Source organism: Brachyhypopomus gauderio, unplaced genomic scaffold, assembly GCF_052324685.1.
Source record: "Brachyhypopomus gauderio isolate BG-103 unplaced genomic scaffold, BGAUD_0.2 sc179, whole genome shotgun sequence".
NCBI classification, from domain to species: domain Eukaryota; kingdom Metazoa; phylum Chordata; class Actinopteri; order Gymnotiformes; family Hypopomidae; genus Brachyhypopomus; species Brachyhypopomus gauderio.
Genome location: NW_027507000.1, coordinates 81,798 through 101,945, shown reverse-complemented (window position 1 = coordinate 101,945; position 20,148 = coordinate 81,798). Strand labels below are relative to the sequence as shown.

General features: G+C 41.6%; 1 protein-coding gene across 7 annotated transcripts in view; it reads right to left on the bottom strand.

Annotated features, from left to right (window-relative positions):
- The window catches only part of LOC143501909 (NACHT, LRR and PYD domains-containing protein 3-like), a 70,131-nt gene that overhangs the window by 28,351 nt on the left and 21,632 nt on the right, over positions 1-20,148 (bottom strand). For all 7 annotated transcript variants that reach the window (XM_076995068.1, XM_076995069.1, XM_076995071.1 and 4 more), the window contains 6 exons: positions 19,513-19,686; positions 18,894-19,067; positions 18,175-18,345; positions 9,999-10,157; positions 9,140-9,301; positions 8,748-8,921 (listed from right to left, as the gene is read on the bottom strand). In XM_076995068.1, coding sequence (XP_076851183.1) covers positions 8,748-8,921; positions 9,140-9,301; positions 9,999-10,157; positions 18,175-18,345; positions 18,894-19,067; positions 19,513-19,686 — 1,014 coding nt within the window. The remainder of the gene's footprint in view (positions 1-8,747; positions 8,922-9,139; positions 9,302-9,998; positions 10,158-18,174; positions 18,346-18,893; positions 19,068-19,512; positions 19,687-20,148) is intronic.

The following is a 20,148-nucleotide window of genomic DNA, read 5'->3' as shown; positions in this document are numbered from 1 at the left end:
TCTCCTTCCTTAATGCGAATTAAATTGTAAGCGCTACGGAGGTCAAGCTTAGTGAAGTACCTGGCCTCTTTAAGCTGTTCGAGTGCTGAGGGGATTAATGGAAGAGGGTAAGGATATTTCTTAGATATCTGATTGAGATTCCTATAATCGATACATGGACGTAGACCTCCGTCTTTTTTCTTAACAAAAAAGAAGCCAGAAGCCAGAGGCGAGGTGGAGGGCTGAATAAAACCTTGCTTGAGCGACTCCTTTATATATTGCTCCATAGCTCGTTCCTCCTCCTGCGTGAGTGGGTAAACCCGTGCACTGGGAAACGTTGCCCCTTCGTTCAAGTCGATGGCACAGTCATAAGGACGATGAGGTGGTAACTGTGTGGCTTTTTCTTTGCTGAAGACGGCAGAGAGATCGCGATATTCCTCTGGAATCTTAACGGCAGGATAATCGCTAGGGCTTTCAATACTAGTGGAACATGCACGTATAGACTCAAGGCTTAGGCAGTGTGAAAAACAGTAAGGCGACCAACTGGTGATGTCTCGTGTTGTCCACGATATATTAGGATTATGTTTTTCTAGCCAGGGTAAACCAAGAATGATGGGATAAGATACCGATTCGAGCACGAGAAATGACACCGTTTCAGAGTGCAGGCTACTAGTGTGGAGTTTAATAGGTTGCGTACAAAGCGAAACAACTCCCAAACCAACAGGATCCCCATCCAAGGCAGCTACTTTGAGGAGTCGTGACAGAGGTCGGGTAGGGATTCCCATCTCCTCGACCAGCCTCGCCTGTATGAAATTTCCTTCTGCACCGGAATCTATAAGGGCTGTAAGATAACGAGGGGACTCAGAGTGAATAACGACAGGTATAGTCAAAGACTTTGACACCAGCTGACTTTCAGTAGAACTCACCACTGTCGTACGCGACAAGGACCTGGTCTCCTCACTAGGAGCATGGTAACGCAGAGGGCGTACAGGGCATGTACGTATGGTGTGCCCCGCTTGACCGCAATACAAGCACAAACCCTCTCTTAAGCGCCTTCCTCTCTCCTCGGCTGTGAGACGAGCAGAGTCGCACTGCATGGGCTCTGGTGAATTCTCCAGACGCGGAATGGCTTTGACATCAGTAATGGACTGTGCAGGTTGAACATAAGGACGTGAACCGGCTCTTTTGACTCGACGTTCTCTGATGAATTGGTCTAGACGAATGGCTAGCGCAACGAGTCCATCCAGCGTAAGGTCATCATCTCGGCAGGCTAGTTCGTGTAAAACCTCCGCGTTGAGACCATTACGAAACGCCACGATAAGAGCAGGGTCGTTCCAGCCACTACCTGCCGCAATAGTGCGGAATTCCCTGGCATAGTCAGCTACAGAGCGATTCGCCTGTCTCAATCTATGGAGCCTCTCTCCACATGCTCTACCTTCGTAGGGATGATCAAATACAGCCTTAAATTGTGACAAAAATTCACTATATGCCATACTCTGAACCGTATCCCAAACTGCTGTAGCCCAATCCAGAGCCTTACCGGTAAGCCGAGAGATGAAGAACTTGATTCGTTCCTGGTCAGAGCTGGGGTTACCGGAGAAATACAGAGAGCACTGCAGCAAGAACCCTCGACATTGCTCAGGGGCGCCGTCATACTTCTCGGGTTTGCTTACGGACAGGGGCTCGTGCTGAGAATCATTAGGGACAGCCGGTTCAGATGACACCTCTCTCTGCACAAAGAGCGACAGGGATTGGAGCTGAGACGTGATCTCTTGCATGGTCTGTCCTAAACCAGCCATTTGAGCCCGGTGCTCGGTCTGTTGTTCCACCACCACATTCATGGACAGACTGACTTCCTCGAGCAGTTGTTGGTGCTGGCCGAGCATACGTCCCTGCGCGGAGACGGCCAGTTTCAGGGACTCTTGATCTGCCATCTGCTTAGAGGCGAAGTATTCTGTAACGATACAAAGTCGGAGAGACGCGTGCAGATCAACAGGTCTTTTAATAGGTACACAGAAACGTAAAGTAGTCCTGATGACACAGAACTCCGGGAACAGGCAGGAGTATCAGGCAACCAAATCCGAGGGAGCAGGCTAGGAACGAGATACCAGGACACAAGCAGAAGTCGGAACCAGAACTGTAGCCGTGGAAACGCTTGGTATGCACACATGAGAACTGAGGCAATACTTCGCAACTAATGAAAAGGGAAAGGGGCTTAAATAACAGAGGGACAGACTTGCAGGTGAAATCAATAATCCGGTGATGATGATCTTATTATGGCACTTTGGGCTGGGGAGAGTGAGGAATTCTGGGTATTTGAGTCCAGTTGGTTGTGTGATGTGACATCCACAGGGTATGGCATGGTGTTGCAAAATGGATTGATAGCCTTCCTTATTTAAAATCCCTTTTACCTTGTTCAAATCTCCCACTTTACCAGCATCAAAGCAACCCCAGACCATCACATTACCTCCACCATGTTTGACAGATGATGTCAAGCACTCTTCCAGCATCTTTTCAGTTGTTCTGCATCTCACAAATGTTCGTCTGTGTGATCCAAACACCTCAAACTTTGATTTGTCTGTCCATAACACTTTTTTCCAATCTTCCTCTGTCCAATGTCTGTGTTCTTTTGCCCATATTAATCTTTTTCTTTTATTAGCCAGATATGGCTTTTTCTTTGCCACTCTGCCCTGAAGGCCAGCATCCCGGAGTCGCCGCTTCACTGTAGACGTTGACACTGGCGTTTTGCGGGTACTATTTAATGAAGCTGCCAGTTGAGGACCTGTGAGGCGTCGATTTCTCAAACTGGAGACTCTAATGTACTTGTCTTCTTGCTCAGTTGTGCAGCGGGGCGTTCCACTTCTCCTTCTACTCTGGTTAGAGCCTGTCTGTGCTCTCCTCTGAAGGGAGTAGTACACCATTGTAGGAAATCTTCAGTTTCTTGGCAATGTCTCGCATGGAATAGACTTCATTTCTCAAAACAAGAAGAGACTGTCGAGTTTCAATTGAAAGTTGTTTTTTTCTGGACATTTTGTGAGTTTAATCGAACCAACAATTTTAATGCTCCAGATTCTCAACTAGCTCAAAGGAAGGTCAGTTTTATAGCTTCTCTAATCAGCAAAACTGTTTTCAGTTGTGCTAACCTACTTGCACAAGGGTTTTCAAGGGTTTTCTAAATATCCAATAGCCTCCTTACAGAGTTAGCAAACACATTGTACCATTAGAACACTGGAGTGATGGTTGTTGGAAATGGGTCTCCAAACATCTATGTAGATATTGCATTAAAAACCAGATGTTTACAGCTAGAATAGTAATTTACCACATTAATAATGTATAGAGTGTATTTTTGATGCATTTAATGTTAGCTAAATTGAAAAAAAAAACTGCTTTTCTTTCAAAAATAAGAACATTTCTAAGTGACCCCAAACTTTTGAACGGTAGTGTATATGCCTCTAATGTCTCAGGCCAGGCAAGTCATATGCATCATATTAAACATGTGCCTATCTATTGGATAAACTAGACTTCAGTTTGTATAATAGTATTACTAATGCAATTAAAATATTATATAATGTTAATAGTGCAGTCTATTAATATTGTATTTAGAGAAATTTCAACTACATACTTGTAGGCCTTATTCATGTAGACTCACACAAATGAATACTCAGACACAGAGACCAGGTGTAACGCAGCACGCACTGGGGAGCGAGGAGACGGATACAAACGCTGAGGAGAGCGAGATTTATTACAAGGAATTCCATAGACGTAGTCGTAAGGGCATGCATGGGTCATATCACGTAGGCAGTCCGAACCGTATAGGTACACAGGCATAATAAACAAAACGGGCAGGGAAACAGAATGGCAGGAACAGACAGAGCAAACTCACCGAACAACGAATACAAAACTCATAATGAACACAATACAGGGAGCACTGGAAACGTAAACAGGTCAAAGACACAAAACCACCGATACCAGACTGGGGAAACACAGGGACTATAAGAACATGGAACTAACAAGACACAGCTGAGGACGATAACGACACGGGCGAGGCAGACAGAGGGAAATCAGGGCCACAGACAAGCTGGGTGGGACCAAGGAGCAGGGAAACCTGGTTTGTAAGAGAAACCTGGTTTGAGCCTTCGGACTGCCTACCTGATATGACCCATGCCTGCCCTTACGACTACGTCTATGGAATTCCCTGTAATACAGTTTTTCTCAGTCGATTTGGTTCATTTCTCAGATCAGAATTGAAATTCTCAAAACTGTTAATTCAGTCTCCACATCTCCTTGTCAATTGTGCACATCATAATTGCATTTCTCCTTGTGTTTAACATTTTGCAAATGCTTTTGTACATATTGCAAATGGACATGGACAGTTGTCTGTTGTTTTTACATTATCAGTTGCTTATTACATGTTTATCAAAATGTGTTGTATGGATTGGCTGTTGAATTGTCTTACCCTCCCAAACATTTAGTCTTTAGGTCATCGCCTAGGTCATTATATGCAAAAGTGCTGAATATGTTGTCATAATCTCTAAGGCATAATTTTACATTTATTTATTTCGTTTATTTTTTTGTTACATTTTGGTAATTTATCCTAATTTGATTAAATTGTTTGCAAGTGAGCATTCAGTTACAGTAAGAAAGGGAATTGGTGAAGGTTTAGATCAACCAATGGTCTCAATCATAGGTCAGAGGTGCGTCTCATGAACCTTTACTGTAATTGGCAAACATTTATAGACGCTAAACACTGCAGTATCACAAAGTCTCATAATGGAAAGACAAGGCCATATATAGGGTGAACAGCCAATAAGAGGAGTAAGACCGTGTGGTGTAGAGGCGTAAGACTGTGGTGTAGAGGAGTAAGACTGTGTGGTGTAGAGGGGTTACAGTTTTTCTCAGTCGGTTTGGTTCATTTCTCAGATCAGAATTGAAATTCTCAAAACAGTTCATTCAGTCTCCACATCTCCTTGTCACTTGTGCACATAATAATTTAATTTCACCTTGTGTTTAACATTTTCCAAATGCTTTTGTACATATTGCAAATGGACATGGGCAGTTGTCTGTTGTTTTTTACATTATGTGTTGCTTATGTCATGTTTATCAAAATGTGCTGTATGGATTGGCTGTTGAATTGTCTTACCCTCCCAAACATTTAGTCTTTAGGTCATCGCCTAGGTCATTATATGCAAAAGTGCTGAACATGTTGTCATAATCTCTACGGCATCATTTTACATTTACTGTATTTAGTTAATTTTTGTGTCACATTTTGGTAATTTATCCTAATTTGATTAAATTGTTTGCAAGTGAACATTCAGTTACAGTAAGAAAGGGAATTGGTGAAGGCTTAGATCAACCAATGGTCTCAACCACAGGTCAGAGGTGCGTCTCATGAACCTTTACTGTAATTGGCAAACATTTATAGACGCTAAACACGGCAGTATCACAAAGTCTCATAATGGAAAGACAAAGCCATGTATAGGGTGAACAGTCAATAGGAGAAGTAAGACTGTGGTGTAGAGGGGTAAGACTATATGGTGTAGATGGGTAAGACTGTGTGGTGTAAGGCTGAGGGGACAAAACAGTGAAATACAGTAAGGGCAACAATTGTGGACCATGTTTTACATGTAAGTCATGGTCTCACAATGGCTGAAGCTGGTTGCTGGGTGCAGCCGAATATTGGAAGATCAACTGTCTTCAATCGTTCAAACATTTCATAGAGAAAACATGTATGTACTGTAATTCAGAAATGTGCTCTTTGCTGTAATGCTGCACATTGACATACTTTCTGACATGTTATTCTTTTATTTTTTGTTGCATTTTTGCATTCTTATACCATATAGGATATCAAGACTAGCTCATAGTGGTAGCAGAGGTTCAATTTTCACACAGCAAGAGGAGACTGTATGTGCTCAGGTTGTTTTGAATGTGCAGAATAAGATGCTAATTTTGCAGTTTTTCCAGTCAGTTGTCTGTCTTTTCTGAATTTCAGTCAGTGTTTTTGTCAACAAATTGCAGTGCGAACAATACCGTCAAACAATATTGCTGTACAAATTTGATTCCAGTCCAATTTCTTGCTATCAGTCTCCCACATACAGTCATGTGTAACTGTGTTCCGCCTGTAGTTTTGTGTGTATGTGTGTACCATGTATTTGATATACCACAGAATGTGCAGCGTTCTTGAAATCAAAAGCTTAGCTAGTTTCCATCAGAATATACACTGACAAATCGACTGACCTAAATATTTAATTTTGGGGCAAAAACAAAGAATTTTGAGTGAAGTACGTGATTTTGCCGATATTTCATTGAGTTTTGCTGTTTGCACTAACTGTTTTGAGAAATGCACTAGTTGTGATGCCAATGTAAAGCATGATGTGAGAAATGAACCAAACTGACTGGGAAAAACTGTAAGACTGTGGTGTAGAGGGGTAAGATTGTGTGGTGTAAGGCTGAGGGGACAAAACAGTGAAATAAGGGCAACAATTGTGGACCATGTTTTACATGTAAGTCATGGTCTTACAATGGCTGAAGCTGGTCATTGGGTGCCGCTGAATATTGGAAGAACAACTGTGTCTTCAGTCGTTCAAACATTTCATAGAGAAAACATATCATTCAGAAATGTGCTCTCTGCTGTAATGCTGCACATTGACATAAATTCTGATGTTATTCCATTTTTTGTTGTTGCATTTTTGCATTCTTATACCATATAGGATATCAAGACTAGCTCATAGGGGTAGCAGAGGTTCCAATTTCACACAACAAGAGAAGGCTGTATGTGCTTAGGTTGTTTTGAATGTGTAGAATAAGTTTTTAATTTAGCAGTTTTTCCAGTCAGTTGTCTGTCTTTTCTGAATTTCAATCAGATTTGTTTTTGTCAACAAATTGCAGTGCGAACAATACAGTCAAACAATATTGCTGTACAAATTTGATTCCAGTCCAATTTCTTGCTATCAGTCTCCCACATACAGTCATGTGTAACTTTGTGTTCCATGTAAGTTTGTATGTGTGTACCATGTATTTGATATACCACAGAATGTGCAGCGTTCTTGAAATCAAAAGCTTAGCTAGTTTCCATCAGAATATACAGTCTGCACTGACTGTGACCTCAAGTTGCACTGTATTTTGACTGCCTTGTTCATAGGCAATGGCATACAGACTAGATACTTTGATGGCACTGACAAATTGACTGACCTAAATATTTGCTTTTGGGGCAAAAACAAAGAATTTTGAGTGAAGTATGTGATTTTGCAGGTATTTCATTGAGTTTTGCTGTTTGCACTAACTGTTTTGAGAAATGCACTAGTTGTGATGCCAATGTAAAGCATGATGTGAGAAATGAACCAAATCGACTGGGAAAAACTGTAAATCTCGCTCTCCTCAGCGTTTGTATCCGTCTCCTCGCTCCGCAGTGCGTGCTGCGTTACACCTGGTCTCTGTGTCTGAGTATTCATTTGTGTGATTCTACATGAATAAGGCCTACAATTATGTAGTTGAAATTTCTCTAAATACAATATTAATAGACTGCACTATTAACATTATATAATATTTGTGTTAGTAATACTATTATACAAACTGAAGTCTAGTTTATCCAATAGATAGGCACATGTTAAGTATGATGCATATGACTTGCCTGGCCTGAGACATTAGAGGCATATAGCAGCATTTCACTTGTGCAAAATTACACAATATGCCATATTGCCAGTTAGATCTGAACACAACCTTTTTGAATAGGGAACCAACTTCAGTCGCCGAATAAGGAGCTGCGAATAAGTAACCAAACAAATCTGAAAGTGCGAATAAGTAACCAACTTCAGCGTCGTCTCTTCGGCAACGTCCAACCTAGGCCGACCTCGCACTGGGCGGTTTTCCATGGTCTCCGATCCATGGAAGCGTTCTACCACTTCACGTAAATTCCGACATACAACAGTATTGACCCGCATGTTGGTGAAAGCTTGGATATCGCCAAGCCTGTCTAAGATTACTTCACATCTAAGCAATATATAATCTTCATCCTGACAATTCGCCAACCTCATAATCTCATTTGCCGTTTCTAGTAAAACGTCGGCCATGTTGCTTTGTGCTGCCCTCTCTGGATTTCACTGGAGGTTCTGTAGTTGTAGCTCTGCCTACTGTTAATTTACATGTATTTGCATGCTGGTGAAGTTGAAAACGAAAAAGAAAAGTGGAAAATTAAAATGAAAAGTGGAAAATGAAAAAGAAAATCACCAGCAGGTAGCGCCAATCCTCCTTTTTTATTTTTATTTTATTTTTGTCACATATGACCCGTGCTCGAGTGAAACATTAAATTGCAAATTAAGTGATTTCATTTTATTTTTAATTTTGTTGTCACGTTGAGGACCCCGGCCCCTCCCTTTTGGGCGTGTGTTTACGTTGTCCACGTGTATCGTCTGCGTCTGTGGATCTTCGTGGTTGTGGTTACGTCTTGTGATAATCCGTCTCACCTGTGGCTTGTCTCGTAATCACGTGGGGCTTATGTGGTTTGTCTATTTAATGTGCGCTCACGCAGTGTCCTGTGCTCGTCGTTGTCTAAAGTTTACACGTATCTGTGAGTGTTGCATGTTCTTCGTGTGCTTTGCGTGCTATATGTAAAATAAAACTAAAGTGACGTCCGTCATAAGGAGGATTCTGTGTCTCATCCTTCGTCGACCCACGAAGAATTAGAGAATTAGCGTTACTACTATTTGGCCAAAATATTCCCAGTGAATTAGAAACATTGATTTGATATGAAGGTAATCATTGTTTAATGTTACCTGATTATTTCCAGTTTACAGTGTGAACTCTGCAATCCACCACAAAGCAGCTTCACTCCTGAATCCTGGATCTCGTTGTCACTGAGGTCTAGTTCTCTCAGAGGAGACGTTTCCTGTTTTAAAGCTGATCCCAGAATTTCACATGTCTTGTCATTAAGATGACAGCTAGCTAGCCTGCAAATAGATATACAAGATATTACAACTACTCATTCTACGCCCCTTGATAAACACAATGTTGAATAAGGTACCTACATAAACATATATATATACACACTCACACACACACACAAACACAAACACACACACACACACACACACACACACACACACACACACACACACACACACACACACACACTCACAAACATGCAGCTCTGTACCTATCTACAGACCTTAATGTGTGCAGTTTGCAATTTGGATCAGAGAGCAACTTCACTCCTAAATCTCCTGGCTGGTTGTAGTTCAGATCTAGTTCTTTGAGGTATGAGTCGTATGAACTCAGCACTGAAGCCAGAAACTTACAGCCTTCCTTTGTAATCAAACAACCAGACAATCTGCAGAAAGGAGGGAACAAGACTGAAATACATTTACATGCTTCAAAAGGCTGCTTGTCCCATCACTATGGCAACAAAATTTTATGACATATACAGGAACACAAAGTTAAATATCAAATGAAGACACATCCACAGACAGGCGGACACACACCAAGACGCAAGCACAGATGCATAAACAGACAAACACACGTGCGGACACACACATACTCCAAGATGTGGACACACACCAAGACGCAAGCACAGATGCATACACAGACAAACACACGTACGGATGCACACATACACCAAAATGCATACACACAAGACACACACACAGGCAAACACACACACAAAGATGCACACATTCACCAAGATGCATACACACAATAAGACGCACACACGGAAATTATGAAACAGACACCCAGACACACAACAATGTATTGTCTTAGTTATAATCAATTGTATGAATGACCGTGTGTGAATTGAAAGATAGAAATTTGTATTTTTAGTATCAAGTACATTTAATAACATTTAAATTTTAAATAAACTTAATTTAAAAATTTTTTAACAATTTTTAAATTTTATTTTTTAAATATTAAAATACATTTAATAACGTACTACATAAAAAAGAACAGCTAAACATCTATGAAATCCAAAATATCATTAGAAGTCAGCAAATAACCTCTACGTGTCAACAATGAGTGTATTTGAAGGTCACCTGAGTCTCTCCAGCTGTGAACATTTTAGTTCACTATAGAGCAATTTCACTCCTGAATCATGAAGCTTGTTGTAACTGAGGTCCAGTTCTTTCAGGGAGGAGTTTGCCAGTTGTTTTAAAGATAATGCCAAAATGTTCCCAATGTTGCATACAGATATTCTGCAAAGGCAGAGAAAAATACACTAGTTTATAAAATAAATTCAGGAAAGATTTAATAGATTATTAGAATAATATATTCAGATTATTTTATCCATACAACATTTGCAATTTTAGCAGATATAGAAGACTTCTCTTCTATATTGCAAATTATTATTATTATTCTTTATTATTATATAGCGCTTTTCAGGAACCCAAAGATGGAAGAGGTACAGGCAACAGACAATAAAAATAAAGCTGTAAATGGAAGAGGTCATGAAGTATGGTAACATATTGGGAGCTGATGATGGAGTAAAATAAAGTAGACCAGTATACATGGAGTTGACAGTGGTGTAAGAGTTTGGAGTCAGGTATTGAAGGTAAGGGGAGTGTTATAGGCCAGTATAGATGGAGTAGACAGTGGTGTAAGGGTTTGGAGTCAGGTATTGAAGGTAAGGGGAGTGTTATAGGCCAGTATAGATGGAGTAGACAGTGGTGTAAGGGTTTGGAGTCAGGTATTGAAGGTAAGGGGAGTGTTATAGGCCAGTATAGATGGAGTTGAGAGTGGTGTAGGTGTTTGGAGTCAGGTATTGAAGGTAAGGGGAGTGTTATAGGTCAGTATAGATGGAGTTGACAGTGGTGTAAGTGGGGTTTGGAGTCAGGTATTGAAGGTAAGGGGAGTGTTATAGGTCAGTATAGATGGAGTTGACAGTGGTGTAAGGGTTTGGAGTCAGGTATTGAAGGTAAGGGGAGTGTTATAGGCCAGTGCAAAGAGATGTTTTTAAGTTTGTTTTGAAAGTGGAAAGAGAAGCAGAATGTTTAACTGGAGAAGGGAGGGAGGTCCAGAGTCGAGGTGCCATTCGAGAGAAAACTCGGTGACCAAAACCTTGGAGGTGGAATGTAGGGGTGGTTAGTAGTGCAGCAGAGGAACACCTGAGAGAGCGAGATGGTTTGTAGGGAAGAAGAAAATCAGATAGGTAAGAAGGTGCGAGAAGATTAAGGGCTTTGTAGGTCAGAAGAAGGAGTTTAAACTGGATAAGGTATTTGACAGGGAGCCAGTGGAGACTTTGAAGAACAGGGGTGATGTGGTGACGTGCGCGAGTGTGGGTGAGGAGATGGGCAGCAGAATTCTGAACTATCTGGAGTTCATGGATGGATGAAGAACTGATACCCAATAGGAGTGAATTGCAGTAGTTGAGACAACTGGAAATGAAAGTGTGAATAAGACTGAGCCAGTGTTGTATGAAGTATTCGAGACCCATACTTGAGTAAAAGTACAAGTACTCTATCAAAAAATTTACTTGAGTAGAAGTTGAAGTGTTCTTTAAAAACTTTACTTAAGTAGAAGTACAGAAGTATTCAGCATTTTTTGTACTTAAGTATTGCAAGTACTTTAGTCTAAAATTTATTACTCAAGTACTGAAAGTAAAAAGTACAAGTATTGTGTTTTGAAATAATTAAAGAAAGCCATCAAAGTTTGATTATCAATTGTTTTTATATATCACTTACAAATCAAAGATGTCAAAGATCACAAAGCTGCGTCTCGTCAAAGGGCTTCTAGGACTTTTAATTTCAATGGCGTGACAAAGGAAGACGTGACACGAATGTACCGTTGGTGATTTGTGTGACAAGGACAGCGCTGGACATGCGACTTGTGAATATTGTCAGTCGTGAGGGATTTAAAAATCGAATTCAGGAGTGACAAACCTGCGGCTCGCGAGCTACATGCGGCTGGTTTCATGGCTCCTCAGCCGGTCCGCACTCTCACCTGCACAAACGGTCTGTATCGTGGCCCGGTTACCTCATCAACTCTGAGGGCGACACACTGCTACATCTTCATGGTGTGCGGTTTGTTTACAAGCCTAGCGAGCCACTAACACTTTTAAAACTGGCGTAGAGGAAAATGAGAGACTAGCGGTATGAAGTATCTGTGCTATTGTGATTGTGCTTTGAGTCTCGTTGGTGAGACGCGGTCTTCTGTCACACGTTTGGAATAAACCACATATGAGGTGCAGCAAAGTCACCGCAGATGACTGAGGGATTCTTCAAAACTACTGACACTGTCTGTTCTCTTCTTCCTAAAGGTGAGTGCAGGTCAGTGGCATTGTAAAGATTGTTGATAACAGAGTTTATCCACTTTTTACCTAGAAAACAACAGTAGCGTTCATAACAGAGCTCGTAGTGTGCTCCAAACGTGACAAAATCCTGAAGCATTACACGCCTTATGTTTATATCGAAGTTTGTGTGTTTCTTTTTTACTTAGTACTTAATTTGTGTCCATTTTACCCCCCCCCCCCCCCAAATACAGCACAACAAAACAAACACTTCAGGGCAAGATCGAAAACTGTAAAGCACTCAGCTTCACAACGGATATATGGGCATCTAACCAGATGGAAATTTACATGACGGTCACAGCGCATTTTATTTCTGATAACTGCCGACTACATTCATTCATGCTGGAAACTAAAGAGTTGGGAGTGAGCCACACAGCTACTAACATAGCAGAGCGACTCAGCGAAGTAATGGCAGAGTTTAGAATCCCCGTGGAAAAAAGGGTCGCTCTTGTACACGACAATGCTGTGAACTCTTCGACTGGGAGAAGAACTGAGCAGATAACTGAATTTTTTGTCACAAATGTGTATCCCGGTCAAAATGGGATTTTTTTTGGAGGGGGGGTCGATTGGTCGATTAGTTGGAGTAAATGACGACCATTGGTCGACCAAAAAAATCCTTGGTCATGGACAGCCCTATTTCATACACAAAAAACATAACAGATAAATAAATATGTCCTGCTACGTCGTATTTTTAGTTGAGAAAATGAGGTGTATTTTGGACGTAAAATCCGTCCGTCGGATTCTAAGGGTGAGCCTACTGCCCTGCGTTTACCCTCAATAAATGCCCTTACCCTATAAAAACACTACACTATAAAAATGGACACATGATTAGTTAGCACGTCGCCTTTATTGCCAGCTAATTTTAAGTGAATTCTGCAACACGCCATGAACATAATTAGGTTAGTTAGCTAAGATATCTAACCTAACTAGTGCTTACTGCACTCTTCTGCTGTCACCAAACACGGTATCATCTCTTTTAATGAGATAAAAAGCGAATTATTTGGAATAATTTCGAATATATGTGTATTTGTATAAATATGTAAATTAAGCTGAAGATGCTGGAAAATACTAAAAATGGACCTTCAAAGTTCCGTACAAGTGCATGAATTCTACCTTGTAACTTCGCACGCACAAAAATCGAGAGGCGCACGACCTCACGACGCGACCGCGATTGCTTTGCCGCGCGGACCCTTGCGGCAGTCACAACGTGTCAAGTGAACCTTGATTACGAAGCTCAAGTGTTCAGTGAAGGCAGCAGCAGAGTAAACGAGACGCGACCGGAGCATGCGCAGTTTTCTCATAAGACAGCCTGATAAGACAGTGTCGATTTGGATCCAATAAGAATGAGTTCAGTTTTATCACTGTTGAGCATAAGAAAGTTATGTTTCATCCAGTTCTTGATTTCAGAGAGGCAGGACTCTAAGAGAGAAAAGGGTGGATTTTGAAGTGATTTGGTGCTGAGGTAAATCTGGGTGTCATCTGCATAACAATGAAAGTCCAGATTATATCGACGCAGTATGTGTCCAAGGGGAAGGATACACAGAATAAAGAGGAGAGGTCCAAGAACAGACCCTTGTGGGACTCCTTGAGAAACAGGAGAGATTGAGGATGTATGGCCAGAGAAGGTGACGAACTGCTGCCTGTCAGTCAGATGAGAACCAATCCAGGGCAGTACCAACAATGCCAAGTTCATGTAGCCTTGACAGAAGAATGGAATGACACACCGTGTCAAAGGCTGCACTTGCAGACTGCATCAGCAGACACGAGGAGATCATTAGTGACTTTGGCTAGAGCTGTTTCAGTACTGTGGAATGGACGAAAACCAGACTGGAACGGTTCTAAGAGATTGTTTAATATAAGGTAATCTTGTAGCTGACTGGCAGCAGTTCGTTTAAGAATTTTAGAGAGAAAGGAAAGGTTAGATATTGGACGGTAATTATTTAGGTCGGATGGGTGAAGGCCCGTTTTTTTTAAGAATAGGTGCAACTATGCAAATCTTCAGCAGGAGCTCTTCAGACCGGAGCCTCATGGTCCCCAAACATCCCGGGGCACCAGCCTCGAGGGGCTCTTTAAGACCAGGCTCCGGTCACCCCACAACATAAGGGGGCTCCTGCCAGGTGGAGACCCCCACAAGGTCCAGGATCACTACGATCCACCACCAGGGAGAAGCACCTGCACATAAAAAACACACACACACCAACCAACACAAAACACACACATGCACATACCCTGATTCCCCTACCATGGGAGAGGGGTCTCTATTACAAATCAAGACAACCCCCCACATTTCTGGTCAGGGCCAGTGGAGTTACGCCCTGGCACGGGACCACAGCCCCCCCCAACACACACTTAAGGGGGGGGAGCAGAGCCGGAGTGGCTAATCGGGAGATTCGGGAGGATTCCCGATGGGCCGGCTCACGTCAATCTCTAGTTTGGGCCGATTGGGAGGGAAAAATAATTTCGGCTGGATTTGGGCATGAAACTCCTGGGCTGAAAAAGGGGCCAACTCCGGCCCTGGAGGGGGAGCATGCGTGGAATTACATGTAACAAATCACAAACATGCTAGGACAAAACACACACACAAAAACTAGACCTAAAAAAAAAACGGTGTACAAATGACAAACGAATGGGAACCCTCAGTGACGCACCACTCAGGTTCGCAGTCACCCTCCACATAAAACACAAGACAAACGGGGAGTGAGGTGACAGTGACGAGCGGCACCAGCGTCACACACAAAACATATAACAGTGAAACACAAAGGAGCAACGCACACTGATCCATCCATCCGTTCACCCGTACACACGTAACAATCAACCACACAACAAGAGCTTTCCCAGGGAAGACATCCTGATCCTCGCCGTGCCACACACACAACACAGACGCATGGCGGAACTCTTGAAACAAACAAACAACAAACACAAAGATTTTTCCCAGGAAAGACAGCCCTGGTTCTCGCCGTGCCACACACACAACACATAAGCACGGCGGAACTCTTCACACAAACACCACGCAGACAGACACTTACCACGAGACATGACCACGAACAAATGAGAAATAAAAGGAGACTGGCGGCTTCCGAAAGCGGCTAGTTATTCTGTGACGGGCAGGGTGAGCGAAATTAAAAAGAAACGATCACTCGGTCAACTGGTACAAAGACAAGACATATATAGACAAACAAACGACCCTCAGATGAGACGGATTGCGGGCTTCGCCCACCTGAGGGACGAACACGACAGCAACAACAACACGACAACTGCCGCTGTAGACGGAGGCGACCGGTAGGGGGCCGCCGTACCGTGACAGTGACAGTGACCAGGGGGACTCCAATTCCCAGCAAGCGACGCTATCTAGATGCTGCTCCCACTCACCGGAATATTAGTCACCTGTTCTTCATTAGTATAAGGATACTTAAGACTGTTGCTCTTTGCCTGTGGTTGCGAAGTATTGGTTTTACCAAGGCTTTCCGCCACTTTCATGTACAAGCGTTCCCCCTTCCTTCTTATTATTGTATATTCTTTATTTTCTTCTAAAGGATTTCAAGCATTGAGTGGACAATCCCCAGTTGTGAGCAGCCTTCGTTTATGTTCTGGATCCCCTGCCATTATATTCAGGAGGATTTATCATTATTTGTCTATGTTGTCGGAATAAAATCTTCTATCACTAATCTGCATACATCTGCCTCCCTATCATGCTCCCGGCCTTACAATGTTTAGTTTTTTTTTTTTTCATTAAACTTTCCAGTTGCATTGTCTTCCCTTTATTTTACTTCTCTGCCTGTAATAATCATGAGATTATGCCAGATCCACATGTCATAGTTTCTGCTCCCTCCATGAAATGACATTCTAATATCACAGTGATGTCACAAACAAACAGACAGAATTTAGAGCAAACATATCCTGGCTTAGAAATTGTGACGATATTTGTGCGTTTGCTGTTGTCAACATGCCAAATATGCCAAACTCAGTGGTTGAAGACAGATGGGCTGAAGTTGGACCAGGAAATTTCCTTTATGTCCGTTCTGCTCTGTAATCAGTCTTCATTAATTGCCTCTACATCCATCTATTATGGTCCTTTCATTTTTCACAGGTGAACAGGTTGGTTCTTTTTCCTGTCTGGATCCCCTTGGTTAGGACTCTCCCTATTAATATATTTCCTTCAGTTTTCATTTGCTTAGTTACAACAATAAACTCTTAGTTGGTTATTGTTGATTTTAGTTTCATGGTTAGTTGTTAATGTTAGCGTCATAGTAGCCTATATTTAAACTCTATCTTTCTCCATTTTTGCTGGTTATTGTATGTAGCCCTGCTGTGTTTTGTTCTCTGTATTGCCCTGTCCTCTGTTTGTGGTGCATACCAGTTGTTACGATGACAGTCCCGGACCCTTCCCTGTGGGCGTGCCGCTATGTTGTCTGCGTGCTGTTATGTCCATATAAGTAGTTCCGTGGGTGTGGGTTGTCCGTGAGCGTGTTCGTAGTATCACCTGTGCCTTGTCTCGAGATCACGAGGGTCTGTGTTAATCACCTATATAATGTGCGTTCGCGCAGTGTCTTGTGCTCGTCTTTGTCTAAAGTTTCGTGCCTGTGTGAGAGGTGTGTGTTCCGTTTGCACTCCGCACGGAGCTTCACGTGTTTGTTAATTCAATAAATGTTATACGTTGCACAGTTTGACGTTCGTTGTGCCTCCTATATCGAGCGTCACACCAGTTGCATAATTCGTAAGTGTAACACAGTGGATTAGGTGACAATACCCACCACGAGGGTTTTGAGCAATAGGCGAATCCAAGAGCTAGTCCAATGTAAAAAACAAAGAACTGAAACCTCCGCCTGAACGACTGTGGGAAAGTGTATAAAAGAAAACACTGCCGTATAAACGCACGGGGAACAAATGGGTGGGGTAAAAGGGTAAACTCAACTCAATGTGGGAAGGGAGAAAATAAATAAACTCAAACAAACTAACTAAAGCCACCAGGGGAAGTAGCTGGCTTTCCGAACATAGCAATAAGTAACAAAAATCCCTTCCCAAAATATCCAATAACTCAACAGAGAAAATACAGCAAAAAAAACTTGATAGGCCAAGAAGCGACGAAGGAGTGAAAAATCATTCGAACAAATGGAAAGAGAGAGTGTGGTGAGAAGACACCAGAAAACGTATCACGACACCAGAAAAGGGGCTGACTGCGTAAACAGGGCTATAAACAACTCAGCAGTGAGGCACTGCAACTGCCTACCTTAAATAAGGGATCAGACAGCTGCAGGCCATCACGGCCGATTGTGCCTGAGTTTTCGAGAACTAGCTCGTCGGCTCCCCCCAGTTGTAATATATAGCCTGTCACTATTCGATAATGGACTTGCCCCCCCCCCAAAATATCCAATAACTCAACCCCCCCCAAAAGACAAGATTTCCAACATCATAAGTGCCACCATCAGAATTTGTCATTTTTGGCACATACTGTTGCCGAGGTAAAAATCTAATCTATTAAAATCTAATCATTGTTCATGTATCAGGGTAATGCACTATAGTTTAATGAGTGCTGAGTATTCATTAACTGATTTGTTATTGAAATGGCATTTAGCAATAGTGTTCATGTCAGTATTTATATGATTGTTCTAATCATATATGTACTAGTATATGTTGGCAAATCACATTCACATACTTATACATTTAAAAGATTTTATCATACTATCATTACCTTGCCCTCACAATATATTTTCGTTGAATACACATTATTCTTAATGGCTACAAGCAGAACTTAAATTTATATGAGCGAAGAAGGCTGTAAAGGCTTTATGTGTCCCAACTTCAAATCTCAGCTTCGACAAAAAACGTGACAATGTATTTGTGTTTGTGTGTTTGTACAGTATTCTGCATCATATTGGAAATCAGATGGATTTCTGCATCATATAGGAATTCATTTACAGACAGTCTACCTGAGGCTTTCCAGTTTACAGTGTGGATTCGTCAGTGCAGAAGAGAGTTTCGCCACTCCTGAATCCTGTAGATCATTGTTACTGATATCCAGATCTCGCAGATTGTTTTCAGATGTAAAAACAGAGTAGAGTGATTCACTGGATTTTATCGTGAGATTACAGTTAGCTAATCTGTAAATTAGAAGAAAAAAATAGCAGATGACAGTTTAAAGAAGGCACTCAGTACTACAAGCTGAGTAAAATGTAAGATTTCTAGGCATTCTTTCCATAATATTTTGGCTCCTACTGTTCAACAAGCCTGTCTGCTGCAAAAATGGCTTATCTTAAATATGAAAGCCAAATGGAATTTGCCTGTTGAATGATCAGCACTAAACTGCTCACTTTTAAAATACCCAAATTAGCTACACCTGTAAAGTGATAGTAAAGCACTTATAAATATAGAAATGAATTGAATCCAACAGAAAGTAAACATGTTGTGAAGGAATCAGATAAGAGAATCCAAAAATATCCAACTCATCATATTATAAGAAACAATTAAAATCCATCCCCTTAGGGAACTTAGACCCGAGTTCATGGATCCAGAAGACCATTCATAATAATCTTGTCTTGGTCTCCCTTTTTTCTTTACATTATGACCCCCTCACCTTCGTATTATGTCCGGCCAACATTTTAAAAATGTTTTAAACATTTTTGTCGACACTAATTCAAAGAAAACACACCCGAGTTTCTCCAGTTTACAGTGTGAACTCTTCAGTGCTGTAGTGAGCTTCTCCACTCCTGAATCCTGAAAGTCAATGTGACTTAGAACCAGTTCTCTCAGCCGGGAGTTTTCTGATTCCAAAGCAGAGCTGAGATGTTCACTGCAGACTGGTGTGAGATTACAGCCAGCTAACCTGCAAAGTCAAAGAAAATAAATGTCACGATGTGGGCGGGGTCTATTACCAGGCCACCACCTGATGGTTGATTGTCCATCTATATATGTCTTTTCTTTGTACCAGTTGACTGCTGGTTATTATATCCTTAAATTGGCTCATGTCATGAGGCTTTGGTTTGTGCATGTTATTCATTAAACCATGCATTTTCTCTGAGACTTGGCGTGATCGCTTCCTTTTAAGTTCGCACTCCCTGCCCGTTACAATAAAGTGCATACTAAAGTTTCAATAGGACATATTGAAACAAATAATAGAGAAAGAGTTCAGGCTCAGAAAGTAAAGAAAACAAAAAAATATACAATACCTAATATTCAAGATTAAATATTTTATCCTGAGGCACAATGTTTAAAATATCACATCTTGGTTTTATTTATTTAATTCAGGCATGAATTCACAGAGAGCCCACCTGAGAATCTCCAGTTTACAATGTGAAATCTTCAGTCCATCAGAAAGCTTCTTCACTCCTAAATCCTGAAAGTCATTGTTACTGAGGTCCAGTTCATTCAGCTGGGAGTTCTCTGATGTCAGAGCATTGTAGATGGTTTCACTTAATCTTGAGGTGAGATTACAGTCAGCTAATCTGTAAGGTTATAATAATAAAGTTCAGAGTTAAAATATGTTGAGATTCAGTTATAAAGGTTACAAAGGTGAGAGATGACAATGGCAGAGAAATTAGGGTTTGCTTTATGTTTGTGGTGGGGTGTCATGGTATCTTTCTTGTTGAAGTCTCATACTTTTCCAACTAGCTAGATAACACCTGAATGTCTAGCAAATTGTTAGCTTATGTTAACACTAGATCAATTTTTTTATTGTTGTGTTTGATGTGACCATTTTAAAGCAATGTGACTGACCATTTTTAGTGATCATGTTGCTAAGATATGCTCTCCCTGTGTCTTCCTCCCCTTGTCCCATAGGGTTAGGGTTAATGGCCACGTGTAACAAACACTTAGATAAAGGGGGGGGGAGGGGGGGGGGGGGGGTTGGGGGGATTTACTGAGGGCTTGTTAAAAACAGTTATATCTTTCCTAGTCTAACAGGTGAG